Source organism: Rana temporaria, chromosome 4, assembly GCF_905171775.1.
Source record: "Rana temporaria chromosome 4, aRanTem1.1, whole genome shotgun sequence".
Taxonomy (NCBI): Eukaryota; Metazoa; Chordata; class Amphibia; order Anura; family Ranidae; genus Rana; species Rana temporaria.
The window spans coordinates 120580674-120605252 of record NC_053492.1 but is presented as its reverse complement, the minus strand read 5'-3'; the positions used below and the strand labels follow the sequence as shown (position 1 = coordinate 120605252).

General features: G+C 43.4%; 1 protein-coding gene across 7 annotated transcripts in view; it reads left to right on the top strand.

Annotated features, from left to right (window-relative positions):
* The window catches only part of YEATS2 (YEATS domain containing 2), a 110724-nt gene that overhangs the window by 17651 nt on the left and 68494 nt on the right, over positions 1–24579 (top strand). For 6 of the 7 annotated variants that reach the window (XM_040348969.1, XM_040348970.1, XM_040348971.1 and 3 more), the window contains exons 7-11: positions 7950–8111; positions 8861–8972; positions 9761–9805; positions 12174–12330; positions 19770–19994. In XM_040348969.1, the coding sequence (XP_040204903.1) occupies positions 7950–8111; positions 8861–8972; positions 9761–9805; positions 12174–12330; positions 19770–19994 (701 nt within the window). The remainder of the gene's footprint in view (positions 1–7949; positions 8112–8860; positions 8973–9760; positions 9806–12173; positions 12331–19769; positions 19995–24579) is intronic. The other variant, XM_040348973.1, reaches the window with a different exon arrangement.

The following is a 24579-nucleotide window of genomic DNA, read 5'->3' as shown; positions in this document are numbered from 1 at the left end:
GAAATTATTTAAGTACATACAGTGAAACCTCAGATTGCGAGTAACGTGGTTAACGAGTGTTTCGCAAAACAATCACTTTTTTAGAAAATCCTGACTCGGTTTGCGAGTGTTGTCTCCCAAAACAAGCAGGATTCAAGCCACTGCAGTTTTCAGAATCGCATTGGGCCTGAGGTGCTGAGCTAATCGGAGCCGTTTGGAAATACTCTGAAATATGCTGTTTCCGAGTTCAGTCGAGCTGTCCCCGAGCCTTTCCGAGTATTTCCAAGGCTCTCCGGCACCCCCCACCTCTGGCCACATGCATGCCATAGAAGTCAATGCGGAACAATCTTTTTTTTTTTTTTTTTTTAGTTTCCATTGACTTCTATGGGGAAACTCGCTTTGATATGCGAGCGCTTTGACTTACGAGCATTCTCCTGGAACGGATTATGCTCCTAATCCAAGGTTCCACTGCAAATGGTAAGAAAGGGAGGTCAGATCATATTGGTCCCATAAAGAATGATGAAGGGTATCTGGTTACTAAGGATGGAGAGATGGCGAAGGTATTGAATTTATTCTTCTCCTCCTCAGTCTTCACAAGGGAATCGAAGGGGCAAGTAACCAAAACTGCAATGTTTATCCTCATGACATGTCACAGGAAGCACACTTATGGCTAACAGAGGACATAATTAGAATTAAACTTGAAAAACTTAACATTATTAAGTCACCAGGACCAGATGGCTTGCACCCGAGGGTCCTTAAGGAACTTGGTCAAGTAATTGCCAGACCATTGTTCCTAATTTTTACAGTCTACTGACTGGAATGGTACCACCTGATTGAAGAAAAGCCAATGTAGCACCAATATTTTAAAAAGGGCCAAGTTGCCTCCCTGGGAATTACAGACCAGTTAGCCCAACATCAATTGTATGCAAGCTCTTGGAGGGCATGGTAAGGGACTATATACAAGATTTTAGTAATGACAACTGTATCATTGGCAGTAATCGGCATGTATTTGTGAAGAATCCTTCCTGCCGTCTAGATAAAGGAAGGCCCGTATTCGTGATATATCTGGATTTTGCAAAAGCATTTGATACAGTTCCCCATAAATGTTTACTGTACAAAGTTTGGTCCATAGGGTGAGTACAAGGATTGAAAACTGGCTACAGGGGCGAGTTCAGAGGGTAGTGATAAATGGGGAGTACTCGGAATGGTCCGGGGTGAAACGTTTTTAATGTATTCATAGATGACCTGGAGGATGGGATAAATGGCTCAATCTCTGTATTTGCGGACGATATTAAGCTAAGCAGGGCAATAACGTCTCCGCAGGATGTGAAAACCTTGCAAGAAGATCTGAATAAATGAATGGGGTGGGGTGTAGAAACATTTAAAATCATGCATTTGGGTTGAAAAAATATGAATGCAATTTACTCACTGGGGGGGGGGGGGACCTCTGGGGGAATCTAGGATGGAAAAGGACCTGGGGGTCCTAGTAGATGACAGGCTTGGCAATGGCATGCAATCCAAGCTGCTGCAAGCAAAGCAAACAGAATATTGCCATGCATTAAAAAGGGGATTAACTCAAGAGATAAAACAATAATTCTCCCACTCTAGAAGACTCTGGTCCGGCCGCACCTGGAGTATAATGAGTATGCGGTCCAGTTCTGGGCACCAGTCCTCGAAGGATGTGCTGGAACTGAAGAGAGTCCAGAGAAGGGCAATAAAACTAATAAAGGGACTGGAGGACCATGAGGATAGGTTACAAGCACTGAACTTGTTCTCTCTGGAGAGGAGGCAGTTGAGAGGGGATACGTTTTTAATGTACAAATATTCTGGTGACCCCACAATAGGGATAAAACTTTTTTGTGAAAGGGAATTTAATAAGGCACGTGGCCACTCACTAATACTAGAAGAAAAGAGGTTTAACCTTAAACGGAGTAGAGGGTCCTTTACTGTAAGGCCCTGTGACGGTATCGGTATGATATCCCCGTCAAGCATTCCCTCCTCTCCATACAAGACCATCACAGGATCCCCCACACATGAGTCAAGACTGGATGCTGGAACCAAGACTGAGTTTAATGTTATATCACACAGCTTATATGTCATTTCCAAAACTGTTACAATGACAAATCTCCGCCCCCCTCACACTGGGGCTTCCATACAGATGAGTAGGCAGACACGACGGAGCCGAGTCTGAAAACACATTTTCTTTAGATAATGACATCAGTGGAGTTGAGTACTAGTTGTACTAAATACATTAACTAGACAACTCGACCCCGCATATAGAGAGATAATTACCACAATGAAGCAATCAGCATAATTAACACAAGCCACATAAACACAGATCTCCTTCACACAACACAATAGATCAATTAACCTTTAGAAATAGTGAGGGGACATTAGCACTTCAATAACCGGATGGTAATCACAATGGCAAGCAGGGAGCATTAAACTGAGACATATAGGCAAATGTATCACAATGGCCCCCCTTTTTCTCCCTGCTCCGGAAAACCCGGTTGGACCTTCCCTGGTCCAGTAGGGTTGACGGGTTCAGAGCTTTTAGTCCGAGGTTAACTCCGTTTGGCATGACTGACCTCCCTTGGCAACTGCTTCAGACTCAGGTATGCCACCGGGTCGTCAGATCACACGCCGGTCAGTCCCCAAATCTTTGTGCGATCTGCAAAGTCACCAGAAGTCAGTGTGAAGACGGCGAATGGGTCTGTGCGTCGCCATCTAGGTGTCCCGCTATGGGAGGGGCAGGTTATGGCTCTGAAGTGACAGTCACAGGAGATTCATAAAAAGAAAAAGTTATATTTTTTGAAATGCTGTAGCACTGGTGCTCAGAGTCCGGGGGGGGGGGGAGGGGACTCAGAGCCCCATAAGGTCAGCCACCCCCTGCTCCCTCCGCAGCCGCCGGTTCTCCTCTTTGAGCTTCTCCAGCTCCATCTCCAGTTCATGGAGCCTGGGGGGGTCAGCCCGCTGTGACCTCGGGTGGTTGTTCTCCTCCTCCATGCGGCTTATGCACTCCTCCAGCTCTATGTACTCACGGATCAGATCCTGCTTGCTCATGTCCTGCAGGCTCTCCACGTGATCCTTCATCATCAGGAACTGGGTGGTGGTGTAAGGGGCCACCGGTGGGCCCTTGGCGAACATCTCGGCCCGCATCTGGGGCGCCCGCTGCGATTCCATCTCCTCCAGTCGCTTCTTCTCCTCCCAGGTCCGCTGGTTATATGACTTCCAGGACCTCTTCTTCTTGGAGGGTAGCTGGCGGTGCCTCTTTCTGCCCAGCTCCCTCCAAGGCCCCTCCGGCTCATGGCTGTCGCCCATGACCAGCTGACAATGGTGTTCCCTGTTGTCCGTAATAACAGATTGTACCATGAGGGCTTCGTAAGGGGTGCCCAATGGTTCTTCCTGACCCAGCTCCTGGGGATCCCAAGCCGAGTCTACACAATGGGCTGCTGCTGGTGGGCGGTACCCAGGTTGAGACCAATTTGACCTGGTGTTGTCATTCATGGGGCAATTCTGCTTAAAGTGACCCAACTGTTTGCACCGGAAGCAGCGTTGTTCGTTGTCCTCCTGGCGTGGGTAGCGAGGGCTAGATGTCATCGGTCTGTTAGGCGGTTGGTATCTAGCAGCTGGTGGGTGTGAGGGCGCCGTTGGTCGTGGAGGTTGTACCTGTGGTGTGACCTGGTTTGTCTTGCGAGTATCCGCATATTCATCCGCCAACTTCGCGGCCTCTGGTAGAGTCATGGGCCTGCGATCTCTCACCCAATCTTTGACGTCCGTCTGGATGTGATTGTAAAATTGCTCCAGGAGCATTAGTTGCAAAATGTCCTCTGCGGTGGTGGCCTGGCTGCTGTTAACCCAGTTAGAGGCCGACAGGGACAACTGGCATGCCCATTCCGCGTAAGAGTCTTTCGTGGTTTTGCGTGAGTCCCTGAACTTCTGTCGGTGGGACTCTGGGGTTACTGCATAACGAGCCAGGAGCACTTCTTTAACCCGGGCGTAGCTATGGATATCCTGATCTGGCACGGTCCGGAAAGCATCAGAAGCTTTGCCTGACAGTTTGCCTGACAATATTGCAACCCACTCTCTTCTAGCTATTCGGTGCAGGTTACATTGTCGCTCAAAATCCGCCAGGTAGTTATCAATCTCACAGTCCTTTTCATTAAAAGCGCTAAACGGAATCTTCCTTGTGTCTGCTGTGCTGTACTCACTGTTCGGAGAAGGTGCGGCTGCTTGTTGGACTGCTGCCAGTTTTAACTGTAGTTCTGCGTTTACTAACAGGTCCATCACTTTCAGCACCACATCCGGCGTTGGGTTCGGGCCGAACCATGCTAGCTTCTCTCTCATTAGCTTGTTGGCTGGCGATTCCTCCTCCTGAATCACTGGTGTCTCCATCTCTTGTACCGCTGGCGTTGCTGCAATCCCGTTCTCCTGGTCTACCTCTATTGATTCTGCTATGATGACCCGTTCGGTTTTGTTTGGAATCCCGGGTGTAAAGGAGAGTAGAAGGGAAAATCCCACTGCTACCAACCAATTGTGACGGTATCGGTATGATATCCCCGTCAAGCATTCCCTCCTCTCCATACAAGACCATCACAGGATCCCCCACACATGAGTCAAGACTGGATGCTGGAACCAAGACTGAGTTTAATGTTATATCACACAGCTTATATGTCATTTCCAAAACTGTTACAATGACAAATCTCCGCCCCCCTCACACTGGGGCTTCCATACAGATGAGTAGGCAGACACGACGGAGCCGAGTCTGAAAACACATTTTCTTTAGATAATGACATCAGTGGAGTTGAGTACTAGTTGTACTAAATACATTAACTAGACAACTCGACCCCGCATATAGAGAGATAATTACCACAATGAAGCAATCAGCATAATTAACACAAGCCACATAAACACAGATCTTCTTCACACAACACAATAGATCAATTAACCTTTAGAAATAGTGAGGAGACATTAGCACTTCAATAACCGGATGGTAATCACAATGGCAAGCAGGGAGCATTAAACTGAGACATATAGGCAAATGTATCACAGGCCCCTTTCACATTGAGGTGTTTTTCATGCGGTACAGCGCTAAAAATAGCGCTGCTATACCGCATGAAAAAACCTGCCCTGTAGTGTTCAATGTGAAAGCCCAAAGGGCTAGCGCTAGCTGGAGCGCTCCAAAAGTCCTGCTAGCCGCATCTTTACCGCGGTATAGGAGCGGTGTGTTCACCGCTCCTATACCGCGCCTTTCCATTGAAATCAATGGGAAAGCGCGGTAAGGGTGGTGTTAACCCTTTTTCAGCCGCTAGCGGGGGTTAAAACCTCACCGCTAGCGCCCGAATATCGCGGTAAATACGACGGTATAGCCGCACTACAAATAGCGCGGCTATACCGTCACCGCGGCTCCACGCCTCAATGTGAAAGAGGTCTAAGAGCGGTTAGGCAGTGGTTTCAGCGGGGAGCATCGATCGTTTCAAAAAACTATCAATAAGCACCTGAACGACCACAACATACTGTAGAGGGATATACAATGTGATACTGACATAAAATCGCACACATAGGTTGGACTTTTGATGGACTTGTTTTTTTTCAACCTCGCCTACTGTGTAACTGTGTTAGAGGCTGATTGGCTACCACACACAGCTGCATTCCATTTTTGCACTCTCCAGTTTTAGTAAATCAACCCCATTGACTATGTAATAGTTTTAATGTGTTATTCTGTGAAAGGTTTCCTAAGTAGTTTTATAAGTGGAAATGCTTAACCACTTAAGACCTGTACCATTAGGCAGGTAAAGGACCTGGCCAGTTTTTGCGATTCGGCACTGCGTCGCTTTAACTGACAATTGCGCGATCATACGATGTGGCTCCCAAACAAAATTGGCGTCCTTTCCCCCCCCCCCCACAAATAGAGCTTTCTTTTGGTGGTATTTGATCACTGATTTGTCTGTTTCCTGATATATTGCGCTATAAACAAAAAAAGAATGACAATTTTGAAAAAAAATCAATATTTTTTACTTTTTGCTATAATAAATACCCCCAAAAAAGATATAATTTTTTTTTTCTCAGTTTAAGCCGATACGTATTCTACATATTTTTGGTAAAAAAAATCGCAATAAGCGTTTAATGATTGGTTTGCGCAAAATTTATAGCGTTTACAAAATAGGGGATAGTTTAATTTTTGGGACCATTGTCATTTTCACAACAAAAAAATGCTATAAAAATGCATTGTTTACTGTGAAAATGACAATTGCAGTTTAGGAGTTAACCACTAGGGGGCGCTGTAGGGGTTATGTGTGGCCTCATATGTTTTTCCCACTCTGGGGGGGGGGGCTAGACGTGTGAGGTCACTGAACGCCTTTCCCTATATCAGGGAACAGACGATCAGTGACATTGCCACTGTGAAGAACGGCGAAGGTGTGTTTACACTCTCCCCGTTCTTCAGCTCCTGTGACCGATCGCGGGACACCGGTGGCGATCGCGTCCCGCGGCTGCCGTCACGGAGCTTCGGACCGGGTCGTGGGCGCGTGCCCGTGATCCACGGCTGGGCACTTAAAGGGGACATACAGGTACGTGCCTGTGCCCAGCCATGCCATTCTGCTGATGTAAATGTGCAGGAGGCGGTCCTTAAGTGGTTAACCACCTGTAAAGGCAAAAGGTTTTGCATTAACCCCCTTGGCGGTATTCCCGAGTCTGAGTCGGGGTAAGATTTCAATACCAAAAGCGGTATCCCCGAGCCAGACTCTGGGGCCGCCTCGCAGCTTCCACAGGCACAAGTTACTTACCTTGTCCCTGGATCCTGCGATGCATCCCCGCTGTGTGAGCGAGCATCGTCCTCGCTCGATTCGCATAGTGCCTGTGTGCCGCCGATCTCCGTTCCCTGCGACGTTACGACGCACAGGGGCGGAGAACGGCGCCAAATTCAAAAAAGTTAATAAACACAATACATACAGTATACTGTAATCTTACAGATTACAGTACTGTATGTAAAAAAATACACACACCCCTTGTCCCTAGTGGTCTGCCCAGTGTCCTACATGTACTTTTGTGTCACGTTCTGTGTCTGCATGTACTTTTAGAAAATAAATACTGTTCTTTCTGCCTGGAAACTGTAGATTGTCCATAGCAACCAAAAGTGTCCCTTTATGTCAAAAAACAGCAATAATAAATTATAATCACTTGCAGAATTGAGCGATAGCGATTTGTGGGGAAATTTGTCATAAAAAAATAAAAGTAATGACAGCGACAATTCTGCAACTGAGCAAATTTCAGTGATTTTGATTTGATTACATTATTGAATAATTGTTATTATAATTACATTATTATTTGTTATAATTATTTATAGTTATTTATTATATTATAATTTATGATTTTGTGTTTCAAACTTTATCATACCCGGGATGTCTACTAGACTCTTGTTTGGACAGATTTAAGTGAGTTATTCCTAAGAATTACAGGCCTACAAAACACCAAATTTCCATGCAAAATAATTGTACCGCTTTTGGTACAAAATTTCAGACATAATCATACCGCCTGGGAGGTCAAGATAAAAAGCCTTCTGTGTGTAGCAGGCCCCCCAACACTTACCGCGAGCCCCCTCTCTGTCCAGCAATGTCCATGATTCCCTCGGCCATCCGGTACTCTCCTCCTGATTGGTTCCAGCGGCTGTCAATCTAAATGAGTTCTCCAATCAGGGGAGAGAGAGGGGGATGGTGCCGAATGGCAGCTGCATGTCTGAATGTACACAGGGCTTCAGCTTGGCTCGTGTGCCCCCATAGCAAGCTGCTGGTCTATGGTGGCACTCGTCAGGAGGGAGGGACCTGTGAAAAAGAAGGATCCAGGCTGCTCTGTGCAAAACCAACTACACAGAGGAGGCAAGTATAACATGTTTGTGAAGTCTCACTTTAAAAATAAAAATAACAATCACTTTAATGTATGTAAATTTTATTTATTTTTCTTTCTGATTTAAGGTACATTCCTCCTGACAAACGAGAAGAGAATGATCAGTCTACACATAAATGGATGGTCTATGTACGTGGCTCTAGAAAGGAGCCAAGCATTCATCACTTTGTGAAAAAGGTTTGGTTCTTCCTGCACCCAAGTTACAAGCCTAATGATCTTGTAGAAGTCAGGTAAGCTCCAGCATGACTGTTATCCAATTGTTCGCTGTATGCATACAAGGGAAGTTTGCCTTGGAACTAGTGTTGCCCCAATACTGTTTTTTTTTTTTTTTTTACTGAAGAGTACTGATAATTTCGGTCAAATACTTGCTGATACAGAGTACTGATACCTTTTGCAGTGCTTGATTTGAGACCATACAAAATTAATGGGCTCAAATTTCACTACATAGAAGTGCAGGCAATTTGAACAGGAATGCGGGGTGTTTCATGTCCGAATCGCATGCGGTTTATGCACCACTCATGTGTGAACCCAGGCTGAAGTCACTAGGACAAGCTTGGGTTCACACAGGAGCGATGGGGGATCCGCATGTGATTCGGACAGGAATCGCACCTCTTTTCTGTTCAAATTGCATGTGATTCTTTGCAGTGCAAAAGCTTAGTAGTGGTATTGGTGTAACCCTGCTTGGAGCAAGTGGTAGATTTGGCCAAATTTTCTTTTTATTATTATTATTATTATTATTATTATTATTATTATTATTATTATTATTATATTTTCTTTTTTTTAAGATGTTTCTAAAATCATTATGGTAACATTCTGAGAGGTTTTATTTTATTTTTATTTTTTTACTAGTAAACATTAAAAAGAAAAAAAAAATGCGATGGACACCATAGCTTGAGATTGCAATAATTCCTTTTTATTTGTTAGTATTTTTCTATTTTATTTTTGAGCAGAGTGACTGATAGAGTTGGTTTGTTTCTAGAGAGCCTCCCTTCCATTTAACACGCAGAGGATGGGGTGAATTTCCTGTGAGAGTGCAGATCCACTTTAAGGACAGTCAGAACAAGCGGATAGATATCATACATAACTTGAAGGTACAGATATGGAACAAGTATGTTGGCTATTGAAATGCACCTGCAGTACTCATCCTTATCATGATTAAATTTACTGAGAAACGGGGTCATGTGGTACTATGGACCAGATTCTCGAATGTGCCCATTTGTTTTTGATGCAGTAAAAAGACAGAATGTGAGTGAACAAAGGCTAAACGCTCAGACTTTCACAAAATTGCTGATGGATTCACTTTTGGCAAGTTACAGCATGTTCATTTTGTAGTAGTGTACACTTTAAAAGGACTCTGCTGCATCCAGAGAGAGGCTGCTATGTGAATAAAGTGGATAATGTGCAATACATTTGCCAGCTAACAAAAGTGCAATAGTGTTATATCATAAGACTTGCTGTGACCGGTACAGCTCTGTGTAATTTACTTTTCATAAAGACTGAACAGGACGTTGAGGATCAGGGTCTCTCAGTATATGTAGTTACAACACAAAAATTATTTTCTTAAAGGAATTTTCCACTCTAATAGCAGCCCAAAGATTGAGATCGGTCTGTGCAGCACCAAACAGGGTGGAGATGGAATTGCGTACGGATAGCTCTGCTCCAGGGCCCCTGAGTTTTTTTAAAAACAGATGAGTGATTGAATCAGCTTTGGCTTGGAGTATTTTTTATTTATTCAAATAGTTGATTTATTTTTAAATTTTAGAGGTTCTTTCTAAACCGCATCAAATATGAGATCAATTTAACATGATATCAGCTAAATATTTTGTAAACTTGTTAATGCAATGTTTTTTTTTTTGTTTTTTGTTTTTAACTCTTGTAGCTGGACAAAACTTACACTGGATTGCAGACACTAGGAGCAGAAACGGTAAGCTTTTTTCTTTGCCCGTTTCATACTTAAAGCGGAGTTACAGCCTGTAAAAAAATAAATAAAAATACTGTAGCTGCTGATTTTTTTTAAAGGTGTTGTAAAGGCTCCTGCTGCTGTCAATCAAAGTCAGCTAGCCAATCAGGGGAGAGTGGGCGGGGCCGGGTCGGGGCTCTGTGTCTGAATGGACACAGGGAGTTGCACGTCAGCTTGGGTGCCCCCATAGCAAGCTGCTTGCTATGGGGTCCCTCGATAGGAAACTAGTGGAAATTGGGGCAGTCTAAAACATCCAAGAATATTCTCTAAAGACGAGTCCATATGCCCCCAGGACCAGACCTGATAAGGTTCTAGTCGGTATCAGGAACGGGAGCCAGCTCAGGAGAGTAGAAGAGGCTCTGTGTTTAATTAGAAGAAAGGAGAGTGCTGCGCCATTCTGAGTGCAGTATGTAATAAAAAAGAATTTAAAGAAGTTCAAACAACTTCACATGTAGGTAAGGATGAGCTCTGGCGTGTTCGCATAGTACACGTGCAGAGCCCGCCAGGAAGTGTGCACAGCGCTGCGCTAATCACAGCCAGGGAGACATTGTCCCGATGCTCGGCTGCAGAGATCGGGAAATGTCTCCTTGGCTGTGATTAGCGCAGCACCGTGCACACTTCCTGGCGGGCTCTGCATGTGTACTATTCAAACACGCCAGAGTTCATCCTTGCATGTAGGCAGTATTTAACAGTAGTGTATAAGATCCTTTTTTCTCCCTTGATGTTCGGCTGGGCAGCGGTGGTGTGTCAGTCCCCAGCTGCTCCGGTGGTTTCTGAAGCTCCGAGGCTGAGTGATGTCAACACGTCGGCACTGATGGACAGGGGGTGTGGTTTGAGCAACTCACGTTCGGAGCATATGTACTCCTTCGTCAGGCATGTCTTTGGGAGCAAAAGGATCTTATACACGCCTGTTAAATACTGCCTACATGTGAGTTTATTTGAACTCATTAAATTGTTCTTTATTACATACTGCACTCAGAATGGCGCTGCTCTCTTCTTTCTTCTGATCGTAGCATCAGCAGCTCCTCTTTCTACACACACTGGGTTTTACGGAGCTGTTAACAGAGCTGTGCAAGTGAAGGAGCAGGAGAGATAAGAAACTGCAGGCAATCTCCAAGACGTACAAGACACACCTGAAGTACAGAGGTAGAAATTTATTAGACATTCTTAACACTCCGAATGGTAGGCAACTGGATAATTTAATTTACATATGGGTAATGTCCAATGGTTCAGTGTGTATGTGTGTGTGTGTGTGTGTGTGTGTGTGTGTGTGTATGTATATGTATAATATATATATATATATATATATATATATTCACACACACTTCTGATCTCAAAAAAGTGACCGCTACTACGGGAAACTTCTCCCCCGTACTGCTGGCCACAGGGAGATTGGGCAGCAGCTGCAGCACTGAGAACATGTTCCTCCCTATAAACAGTTGAAACATGTAACATGTTTCCAAAGGTAAGCTTCTCCTTTAAAGCTCAACTGAAGTCTTGCTTTTCATACTTATTTTGCAGTCAGATTTTATTTATTTAAATTTTCCCCATGTTGTCACAAAACATTGCAATACAAACACTACACAATAAACACATCGCACAAAACTTCAAGAAACAGAGACACAAAAAAAGTAATCCAGGGGGCTTTTTTCTGGGACACACACAGGTCCCAGAAGACAGTGGAACCATTCAGAAAGCGCAGTGCCTGCAGCCTTCACTGCCAGTATCCCGTAGTAAAGAATCGGCTCGGAGTGCCGAAATCGCTGGATGCCTGGTCAGGTAAGTGTTCTTTATATTAAAAGTCAGCAGCTACAGTATCTGTAGCTGCTGACTTTTTTTAATTTAAAATGTATTATTTTTTGCCCAGACTGGAGCATAAGACTATAACACAAGTTAGTTGTAGCATGTATGGTAAAAGTAACAGATGACAATCGTCTCCCAACCTGGTTGAATCTGATACGTTGTGAAAATCCTGCAAGCTACTAAATGATAACCAAAAGGTAGGTTGACTATGCTGCTGGTACTGTTCTCACTCTCATAATGGTGCCAAATAAATTACAAATTCATTTTCTTCATCACTATTTCACTTTTATTCATACAGTGTTTTGCATGGACTATCTATTATTTGAACTGATTTCAATTATCCAATGATATTGGATTAATGTATGCATATTTTAATGCATCGAGCACTGTGTGATCCTTAATTTTTTTATATAATTCTGGTTGAATCTGAGCTGGATTTATCAGTAATCCACATTATCTGTGGCTATTCCTTTTAATATATGACCCCCAGCTGTTTCTAATACCCCTGCATGTTTGCTGTAATCTTCAGGTTGTTGAAGTTGAGCTTCTCAGACATTCCTTTGGCGAGGATTATCTGTATTCACAATCTTCCAATGAAACTTCTCAGTCTGATGGGAGCACTCCAGGACCTGTTCTAGTTAAAACCTCTTCTCCTCACAAAGGAAGCCATGAATTGGCCGAAAAGGGTAAATGTTTTATTATCCATTTTTATTTTAAAATGTTCCATAAAGCCTAAACGAAAAATACAAAGCTGCTAATGTGCATGTGAGAGAGTATTCACTTACTTTATTGACAAAATTGTATTAAAGTTCAGTAAATGGCTAACCTCATTGCCCCATGGCTACAGCATAATGAAACCACAAAGTCGAAAATGATTTGGTGAATTTTGTTACAAATAGTGGGCCAGATCCACAGCCGCCGAGCGCAACTTAACTTTTCAGAGTTAAGTTACACTGCCGCAAATCTCCCAAGTTAGGTGCCGATCCACAAAGCACTTACCTGGAAATTTTCGGCTGTGTAACTTAACTCCGTCCGGCGCATGGCGTTCCTAATAAAAATGGGCGATTCCCATTTAAATTAGGCGCGCTCCCGCGCCGGACGTACTGCGCATGCTCCGTCGGGTAAATTACCCGGCGTGCATTGCGCTAACAGACGTCGCTCCGACGTCATTTGCTTAGACGGTAACGTAAATGGCGTCCAGCGCCATTCACGGACGTCTTACGCAAACGACGTAGAGTTTGAATTTTCGACGCAGGAACGACGAGCATACTTAATAGGGCTTAGTCAAATAGGACTCGGCCCTATTTTTACACGGCGTAAACGACGTAGAATTAGCGCGACGGGCCCGTCGGAACGTTCGTGGATCGCCGTAAGTGTTCATTTGCATATTCTAGGCTGGCCGCAATGGCCTCGCCACCTAGCGGCCAGCCTAGAATTGCATCCTTAAGATCCGACAGTGTAATTCAATTACACATGTCGGATCTTCTGTCTATCTCTTGGAAACTGATTCTGTGGATCAGTTCCAAAGATAGAAACAGGGATACGACGGCGTATCAGTAGATACGCCGTCGTATCTCTTTTGTGGATTACCCCCAGTGTTTTCAGTTCTACTCTGCTACTTGTTGTTTTAGAGCTGAGAAACGACAGGACACAGGCGCTCCATGAACAACGCATGAGCTCTATGAACATCTGTTTTTCGAATTCTTGCATCTCAGAGTCGGTCCTTTTTTGTTGGAATTTATGTACCCCACTTGAACACTCAGGGTTGGGCCTCTGTGTAGGCACCATGGCACATTTTGTAACTCTACTATGTATGTGCCATTTTTCTGTGTCCTGTTTCTCTCTCTTCAAAGAAATATAGTAAAAGAAGTCCCCAACCTAAACCTGATGAGAGTTTTCCATACATGACGGATAAATTATCCTTATGGCTGCTGACAGTGCTTTAAAATCCACCACAGCCAAAATGTTCATTATAGCCTCTGTTAACATTTTATTACTGTCTATGGCCCAGATTCACAACCGAGATACGACGGCGTATCTCTGCGTTGTGCCGTCGTATCTATGCGCCTGATTCTTAGAATCAGTTACGCATAGATATCTGTTAGATCCGACAGGCGTAAGTCTCTTACGCCGTCGGATCGTAACTGCATTTTTATGCTGGCCGCTAGGGGAGTGTACGCTGATTTACGCGTCGAAATATGTAAATCAGCTAGATACGCGAATTCCCGAACGTACGCCGGTCCGACGCAGTAAAGTTACGCCGTTTACGTTAGGCTTTTCCTGGCGTATAGTTACCCCTGCTATATGGTGGCGTAAGTGCGGCGTACCAATGTTGAGTATGGCCGTCGTTCCCGCTACGAAATTTCGAAATTTTAGGTCGTTTGCGTAACTCGTCCGTGAATGGGGCTGGACGTAATTTACGTTCACGTCAAAACCAATACGTCCTTGCGGCGTATTAGGAGCAATGCACACTGGGAGATTTCCACGGACGGCGCATGTGCCGTTCGTGAAAAACGTCAATCACGTTGGGTCACAGCACATTTACATAAAACACGCTCCCCTGTTCCAAATTTAAATTAGGCAGGCTTACGCCAGCCGATTTACGCTATGAGAATACAGCACTTGCCCGTCTTAAGTTGCGGAGGCGTAACGTAAATTGGATACGTTATGCCGCTGCAAAGATACGCCGTTCTACGAGAATCTGGCCCTATATCTCTAATCCATATCTTGTATTGGCATCACAAGAACAGGTGAGGAACAGGTGAGGAATAATCTCCCCAATGAGGTCAGTAGCAGAAATAAAGAACATGACAGAATATGTAACGCTTCTCCATTCTATCCAAAATATTAAAAATAAGTTAGGTTGTCCTGGACACTCCAACTCTATAAGAATTGTATGTATTTTAGATGAACCTGCATGTCACATGCACCAAAACATAATAATTTACTTTATGGTGATGGGTAAAAAAGGGCACTGGCTTTCCAGATTAATACATTCTTGTGTGTTCCTGCTGTAAACAGATGCCATATTATGATTTTACTTCAGTCTACTTTTCTGTCTGCTTTTACTCTCTGATGCCTGATTTACACCTATGCAGGTTGCAGTTTGCATATTCCAGGTGCATTTTGCATTTTTCAATACACATTTTTGATCCATTGAAGTCTATGGAACCAAAAACCAGAAAAAAATCCCTGGCCCTTTCAATAAAATGCACAGATATGAACTACATCCCTAGGAAACCATGTTAAATGGACTGTAGGGAAAAAGGGATCACCGCTCCAGGTGGATCTCTGCAGACAATTAGAGGAGCCTCTCAGGAGTCCAAGGTGCTGGCAACGCACAAGGCAGACACAAAAATTGGAGATGAATGGACAGCCGCACTCCAGGGAAACTTAAAGAAGTAGTCTTTTATTGATAAAAGCTGGACATGCAAATCCAAAAATACAGTCACAAGATGGGACAGCCGATGCGTTTCGCACGCTGTTAGTGCTTAGTCATGGCTGATGTACATTTAAAACGTAATAACATTTATAGGGTAACTGCACCAAACATGTGACTACCATCCTCCAATTGCTGAATGGGCCAATTGATGGAAAATACGCCCAATCTAAATTGGTGATAGAGGTCACATGTGAACACGGATAAATTGAAATGCAAGCATAAACATAAGTATTTAAACAACATCACTTTTAAAAAAGCATATAATATAGAAAAGTGTGTGTGTGTGTGTGTGTGTGTGTGTGTGTGTGTGTGTGTGTGTGTATATATGTATATATAGAAGGTGACTCTGCAAAAGTTTACAAAATACAAGACCTTGAATAGTGGATAAGTTTATGTGAAGCCTATATATATATAAAAAATGTGCCAGAAATAATTCCCTGCACATATGTATATACATATGTATTGTGAGTGCCACATATGCACACACATGAAACACACATATAAGCATGTATGGGCATAAACAAAAAAGGGTGTAAAAAATGAACAATAAAAAATTGTGAAAAAATTTAGAATACTATTGAATGTGAACGGGTGGGGAAAAAAAAGTGGATGTAAGAATGTTAATAAAAATTGGATCATAACCTCATATGAAATATGATTGCAATTACAATGAAACCGGAAAAGTGCAAATCTAACTTCTATGTATAAATAATACATGTCGCATATTGTAATATGTGGTGGCTAGTGTATTTTGATGGATATGGAACATTTCCATACATAGTATGGAAGACCATGAATGTACAGATGTCAACCTAAAAACCACACGCAATATGAATAAAGAAGACGAGAAGTCAATTATGCACTATTGAGGCATGGGTAAAAAATAAGTGAATGTAAGAATGGATAGAGCGGGAACATGTGCATATAAAATCATGTATATATAGAGTCATGTACATATAGAATGGGATAATGAAGCGACATGTAAATGAATAGGCAAAACTATAATCCTACATGCATGCTGCTAACACATATGGCAGAGAAACAGAAATGCATGTATGAAAAGAGTCGTGTTGCAATCAATTATCTGTAACATATAGTGTACATCTTGAACATATATAGAAATTAAAAGTAAGGCTCTGGTAGAACATTGGTGTGTGAAACTGCCCTCAACAGAAGGGAGCATATCTAGTTCTAGTTCTAGTTAAATGGACTGTAGTGTGTTTCTGCAAAACTGAAAACGCACTAAAAAATGCATAGGTGTAAACCAGGCCTGATTCTATGCATTTGTCCTATTTGATGAGAAATGCAGCAAAAGTAGCAGGATGATGACAAGCAAATCTTCACAGCATGGCTACAATTCTTTTCAGTTCTGCTATTACCATCCAACTAAAATCATTTTTGTGGACCTTGAACCACAATACAAGGTCTGATTATTCCCCCAATTTTAAATGCAGCATTGCGTATTTAGGAAAATACAACTGGAGAAAAGTTAAAGAATATATATTTACCTTGCACCAGTTTGATCCTGCAGTACACAAGTGAGGGTTAAGTTGCAGCCCTTCTAGTAGTCCACCAGTCAGATCTCACGAGAGGGTCCTTAACCACTTAAGCCCCGGACCTTTAGGCAGCTAAATGCCCAGGCCAGGTTTTGCGATTCGGCACTGCGTCGCTTTAACAGACAATTGCGCGGTCGTGCGACGTGGCTCCCAAACAAAATTGACGTCCTTTTTCCCCACAAATGGAGTTTTCTTTTGGTGGTATTTGATCACCTCTGCGGTTTTTATTTTTTGCGCTATAAACAAAAATAGAGCGACAATTTTGAAAAAAAATCCAATATTTTTTACTTTTTGCTATAATAAATATCCCCCAAAAACATATATAACATTTTTTTCCCCTCAGTTTAGGCTGATACGTATTCTACCTATTTTTGGGAAAAAAATCGCAATAAGAGTTTATCGATTGGTTTACTACTAATAGCGGCGATCAACGATTTTTTTCGTGACTGCGCCATTATGGCGGACACTTCGGACAATTTTGACACATTTTTGGGACCATTGTCATTTTCACAGCAAAAAATGCATTTAAATTGCATTGTTTATTGTGAAAATGACAGTTGCAGTTTGGGAGTTAACCACAGGGGGCGCTGAAGGAGTTATGCTTCACCTAGTGTGTGTTTACAACTGTAGGGGGGTGTGGCTGTAGGTCTGACGTCATCGATCGTGTCTCCCTATAAAAGGGATGACACGATCGATGCAGCCGCCACAGTGAAGCACGGGGAAGCCGTGTTTACATATGGCTCTCCCCGTTCTTCAGCTCCGGGGAGCGATCGCGAGGGGGCGGCTAGAAACGGATAGCCGCGCCCTCATCCCGGATCGCTCCCTGAGGCTTACCGACCGCCGCATGTACCTGGGGGGATCCTGATCGGACCCGCGGAAAGGCAGCGACGTGCGGGCACGTCGTTCTGCCTGTCTGTGCCATTTTGCCGACGTATATCTACATGCAGCGGTCGTTAAGTGGTTAATGTCACTTTCAAGTGTGGAAGGCAGTGTAAGGTAAGTATATATTTATTTGTAGCGGGTGCCTATGTAGCTTTAAAGTGATTCTATAGGCTTAAGAGCTCTTTCACACGGAGCGGATCCGTATTGATCCGCCCCGTGTGTGTCCGTCGGCTCAGCGGGGATCATCCGTAAATCCCCGCTGAGCTGTCGGCGGACAGGGCGATCCCCGCACACTGTGCAGAGACCGCCCTGTCTTTCCTCCGCTCTCCCCTATGGGGAATCGGATGAATACGGACCGTGTGTCCGTATTCATCCGATCCGTTCCGCCAGACGGAAGAAAAATAGGGTTTTCTTCCGTCTGAAAAAGCGGATCTTTGCGGACACAGATTTTTGCGGACGTTAGTGGATGCATCATCCGCTAACGTCCACAATCCCATAGGGATGCATTACAAGTCCTTAAACGGACTTGTAAAAAACGGTCCGTTCGTCCGCCCGTGTGAAAGGGCCCTAAGGCTTTTTTTACCTCAATGCATTCTATGCATCCTTTCAAAGATGGAGGGAACAATTGGCTTTAGGTAAACCTTGCCTTTGACTATATACTGTATAGCAGGGCTCAAAATTTCAAGTCCTGAGCCACTAGCCAGGCCTCAAGAGTTACTCGCCACCAGTTGCCCCACCTAATTCATACACTGCCCTGCGCCTAATTGCACCCGTAAACACGCCCTCGTAGATTTTCTCATGGAATGACAATGTTTTATGCAGAATCAAGTTACAAAATTAAATATTACCAACAACAACTTTAACAAAATGGGACAGGGCACTGGGGGCAGACCAGAGGGACAGGGCACTAGAACTGGGTCTCTTCCCCATTCTTTTGCTGTCTCCTCTGCAACTCCCATCCACCCTCTCTCTCCCATTCATCTCATCATCAGGAGCCTGTGTGTGTGGCTCCACGCTTGCATGTCCCCACTTACCCCTTTTATTCAGGCTGGCAGTGAGGAGAGGAGGTGCAGCACAGCGGGAGGGAGTACAATCCAGCGCTGAGATCCACACAACTGCACAGCCATTGACACCATAGCACAGCGCACACTGACAGCGCACAGCACACATTGAGACCAGTCTGTTCACAGTGCTCAGGCTGAACTGCTGGACACTTATATAGAGCACAAGGAGAAGAAAACTGCACAAACTAGAAGGCTGCCGCTCTCATGTCAGGGCAACTTTCAGTGAGCGCTGCACCGGAGTGGTAATTTTTGCAATCCTCCACCTCACTCATTACTTTCTGCTCTCCAGCTACATTGGTCGGGGCCCGGGGGAGGGGGGAAGGCTCAGAGAGGTCATACTGTTAGGTCCCATGGGTTAATGAGAATTGTAAGGAGAGCACCTGTGTACTGCTCTGCCTGTGCGCGGCTCACCAGACTACTTTTCCCGAGCATGCACCTTTCCTCTTCGGCCACCAATCTCATCGGGACTCTAAGTGTAGGCACAGATTGGAGGGAGATTGGTCATGCAGCCCTGTCATCACTCGCCCCCAGCTTAAATCCACTCGCCAAATGCTAGTAGGCGAGTGGAAATTTTGAGGGCTGCTGTATAGTATGCCTTCTAATCTAGGAAGCCAAGACGCATAAGAAATAATTTCTGGAGCCTAATTTGGGGAATCATGTCAGCCATCTTTGCAGATAATTTCTGATTCCTTCAAACCCTGGTGCAGAACCAGGGGCCCGAGGGACACATGTGGCCCTTTTTAAGACCTGGGTAGTGGGAGTTGTGTGTCGTGGGAGCATTAATTTACAGTGGTACTGTAATGGCAGCATCAAGTCCCCATTCTTTGACTGTCTGTTGGAGACTGAGGACTTCTCTATAGAAGCGCTAACGTTTGTAGTCTCTGACCATCTGCTATAGCATATCTCTGACAGTCTTCTGTAACATTATGAATATATGCAGTTCTTTGGCACTTTAAGGGCCCATAGGTGAGAAACCACATGCCCTCAGTCGACAACTGTCTTATTGTAGATGCTTAATTTGTCTAACCTGTTCGCTTTAAGTGTTGTATATGCAGCAATATTTAGGTATGTAATTTTTTTGTACTTATTTTGTTCACAAGTTTGAAATTTGAGGATTCATTTTTGTATGAATGTGACATTGTATTATTAATGGCACACATCTTTTTTTCATTTAAAACAAGGTTTTAGCATGACATCAGAGCCCACATTGTACACTCAGACCTCAGCACTTGAGCGCACACCAACAAAAATGACTCAGAGGTTTACTATTGGAGCTCATGGCAGCACTGCTTTCCAGCCTATCACTGCCAGCTGCAAGATTGTCCCTCAAGGACAGGCAACAAGCTTGGCTGAGTCCCCTGGGAAATCTTTCCAGCCAATCACAATGAGCTGCAAAATTGTGTCTGGTATGGTCTCTTTCCAAATTTTGTTTGTTGCATCATCAGCTATAATGAAAGATATATTTAACAGCTAAGGTTCACACACCAGTCACATTGTGCCTGCCTGTTTCTTAACACTCCTGTGCAGCTTTACCTGAACTCCTGGCAACATGTGGGAATAGCTCCACTGTGCATGCATTTGTTCTCTTTTTGGGTGTCAGTACTCATGGATGCTCAGCCAAAACACACCTTGGACTCTGCAACATTGTGCCCATGACTATTGACTTAGATGAGCTATAAACCACACGTTCTTGATATTGTGCCTTACATCGGCCAGTTGTTCAATTCATAATGGTATAGAACACATTTGTTTTCCCTGCTCTGTAAGAAGCTGCATTATTCTACTACTACTACTACTACTACTACTACTACTACTCTTGTTACAACCCTGCCAGCCATTGTAACAGAATTTATGTAAAAAGCACAGGATATCTCTTCTTTACATAACACTAGCTTCAGGCTGGGAGAAGTGAATTTTAATAGTTGTCTATTGAGGAGAGCAGGAAAGGGAACTGATTACCAGACTTTGTTGCAGAGTCCTTTACATACTGCCCCCATCATTCTAGGCACAGGAGTGTTTAGTCACAGGGAGGTCAGTATGACAGGTTCCTGAGAATGAGTGCTTCCAATTTCCAGCTTTTCCTAAACTGCTCTAATCGATAGCTGACTTTTCCCTTGGTGCATCATCTTGCTTAAACTGCTGTTTGCGCTTGAAAATTAAAACTGTTTGTGCTCCTTGTTGTTAATGTTTACTTTAGCAATCCTACCTTTTTTCTCTCCTGCTTTTTGTGTCCTATCCACTGAACAACTTTGTTACTATTTGGCAGTCTCCATAGCAAGTGTAAAAGCTATTGCTTCCTGTTTATTGTTTTTGTACTAGATCTTGTTATAAAAGTTACCATATATGTCATGTATACAACCCCAATTCCAAAAATGTTGGGACACTTTGCAAAATCTACATAAAGACAGAATGCTTTTCATCTCATAAACCCATTTTATTTATTCACAATGGAAAACATATGGATACTTCTTCATTTTACTTATAGATCTAGACACTCATTTGTACCCTGGGATTATTTTCAATTGCAATGAAAATCATTCAAATATAAAACATATCCAATGTTTAAACTGAGAAAATAGACCATTTTAACCACTTGCCAAACACTCTCTAGAAATGTTACTGCTACAGGGTGGCAGCTCTGCGCTGGATCACGTATATTTAGGTTATCCTGCAGTGGCCACTGGTGGGCCGCTTCTGCTGTGATTCTTCAAAGCAGAAGCTGATCTGTGGGAGCTGGGCATTCGGTCCTCCAGCACCCGCCTATTGTCGGTGAACAAGGCAGATCGCCTTTCTGACGGGGGGAGCAATGGATTTTGTGTTCATGCAAAGCAGGGACTAGAATCCATATCTTTCCCTAGTAAAAGCAGCATATACAGTATACAAAAACATTGGCTAGGCACACAGTTAACCCTTTGATCGCCCTAGATGTTTAACCCCTTTTCAGTCAGTGTCATTAATACAGTGACAGTGCATATTTTTAGCACTAATCACTGTATTCGTGTCACTGGTTTCCACTAAGTGTCAGTGTCCGATTGTCTGCTACAATATCGCAGTCCTGCTATAACTTGCTGGTCGCCTCCATTACTAGTATAAGAAGGAAAAAAAAATCCAAAAAATATATATACCATAGTTTTGTAGACGCTATAACGATCACATAAACCAATATATATATATATATATATATATATATATATATATATATATATATATAAATATAAATTACATGTAGCAGAATACAAATTGGGCTAAATTTCTTAGGAACATTTTATTTTTCAAACAATTTTTTTTTTTTTTTTTTTTTTAAGCAGAAAGTCTTTTTTTTTTTTTTTTTTTTTTATTGTCAAATTTTTTTTGTTTTATAGAGCAGAACAGAAGTGATCAAATGCCGCCAAAAAAAGCTCTATTTGTGGAAAAAAAATTACATACATTTTATTTGGGTACAGCGTTGAATGACTGTGCAATTGTTAAAGTAATGCAGTGCCGTTTTGGGAGAGGAATGTTGTCCCATTCTTGCCTCATATAGGATTCTATTTGCTCAATAGTCCTGGGTCATCTTTTGTCATATTTTTATTTTCAAGATGCTCCAAATATTTTCAGTTGGTAAAGGTTAAAGTGATTGTAAACAATAAGAGCTGGGGGTTCGGGCAGCAACACAATGAGCTTTCCAGTGAATGGAAAGTTTGATCATTAAAGGAGAGCACACTGAGTTCCCAGGATAGATTGAGAACTGACCACTGTGTATTCTCTTGCTTAGTGTGGTCAGTTTTTAATAGGAAAGCAGAGGGACTGGCAGGAACACCAGTGATTTCACATAAAGGAAGCAATACAAAGGCACACATCACAGGTAGTGCTGACCATGGACATATGACTCAAAAAATGCACCAAAAACTCAACCGCAGTGTTTGTTGTTTTTTTTTTTTTATGCGCTTTGCATTCAATTTAGTGGGAGCTGGGTTTTTGGTGTGGTTTTGAAAATTGCACCAAAAATGCCGCATGCAGGACTTCTCAAAACGCACTGCACTACACCCACTGCACAGTGGTGTGAAGTGTCCCATAGGATTTAAAGGGACATTTTTGTATTGCATTTTCCTTGTGCTTTTATCAGGGTAAAACTGCATCAGTGTGAAAAGGCCCTTATTTTTTTTTTCTTTAAAATGGTACATTTTCTCAGTTTAAACATTTTAATGTTTTCTATTATGAATAAAATATGGACTTATTATATTTGCAAACCATTGCATTCTGTTTTTATGTAAATTTTACACTGTCAAAAACAGAGTGCAGAATAAATAGAGTTCAAATAGCATAGATCCTCCACGTGTGGGAAAGGCGAGATCCAGATACTCGAGGAAATATGCGACAATCCCTCCACCTGTGAGATGCTTGCTCACCTTAGCAATTGGACCACTGAGCTAACGGAAAGTCAACAGCGTGTGTCCCCTTAGGGGTAAGATGCAATCAGGAAGTAAGCGGTGCTCTTCAGATAACTCCCCCACAACACATGTAGGTAAGGAAGAGGATATAAGTGCTCTCCGTTTGACCACTTCCTGCCTGGCCTATAGCAAAATGACGGCTGGGCGGTGGTTGCGTTATCCTGACTGGATGTCATATGGCGTCCAGCAGAATAACAGCCTCCGCGCGGCGATCGGTGGTGCGTTGTTTCAGTCTGACGCACCGCTACACCAATCTCGGTAAAGAGCCTCTGACGGAGGCTCTTTACCACGTGATCAGCCATGTCCAATCACGGCTGATCACGATGTAAACAGGAAGAGCTGTTGATCGGCTTTTTCTCACTTGCGTCAGACAGATGTGAGTAGAGGAGAGCCGATCGGCAACTCTCCTGACAGGGAGGGGTCTGTGCTGAATGTTTATCAGTGCAGCCCCCCCTCCCTCGGATGCCCACACTGGACCACCTAACATGTGGATGGCCAGGTACATCCCCATGGCAACTACACACTGACTGGCACCATTATGGAACAAATGAAGTGATGCCCAGCAAAGCCACCCATCAGTGGCACCTATCAGTGCCCATCTATGCCACCCATCAGTGCTGCCTATGAGTGCCCATCAGTGCCGCCTTATTGCCACCCCATCGGTGCCGCCTTATCAGTGCCCGTCAGTGCATCCATATCACGTCATTGAAGAAGAAAACATACTTATTTACAAAAAAAATTACAGAAACATTTTTTTTTCCACAAATTTTCGGTCTTTTTTTTTTTTGCGCAAAAAATAAAAATCACAGAGGTGATCAAATACCACCAAAAGAAAGCTCTATTTGTGGGAATTGTCATTCAAATTGCGACAGCGCTGAAAGCTAAAAATTGGCTTGGGCAGGAAGGTGTATAAGCGCCTTGTATTGAAGTGGTTAAAAAGGTCAATGCTTTAGTGTATAAAATTCTACTTGCAAGTATGCAGCGATTTTAAAAGCTCAAAAATTCTCAAGCACAATCAGCATGCACATCTCCGACGGACAGGATGGCAGTGAGGTACGTCATCCGAGCATAGCTCCTCCCCCCGGATATGCTGATCGTGCTTGAGAATTTTTGAGCTTTTCAATCACTATGTACATGCGAGTAGGATTATTATTATTTTTTTTTTCAATAAAGCATTGACATTTTTAAACGGAGAGCACTTAGATCCTCTTTTCTTTACCTACATGTGTTGTGGGGGAGTTATCTAAAGAGCATTGCTTATTTCCTGATTGCATCTTGGGCTGCATTCACACCTGAGCGTTTTGTCGCCTGAAGCGGGACGCTCAAATACGCTAGAGGGGGAAAAAATACATTATTCCCTATGGAGATGGTTCACATCTCCACGCCAATACGTCTGACGCCGAACGACTGAAGCTCAAACAAGTTCCGGACCCTTTCGGGCGGTTTGGACGTTTTTGAGCGTTTCCATTTCCCATAGAAAGTAATGGATTCAAGCGACTAGCGCGACAATGAGCGTTTGCTACGGGCGTTTCGTCGCTTTTATCAATAGAACTTTTCACCC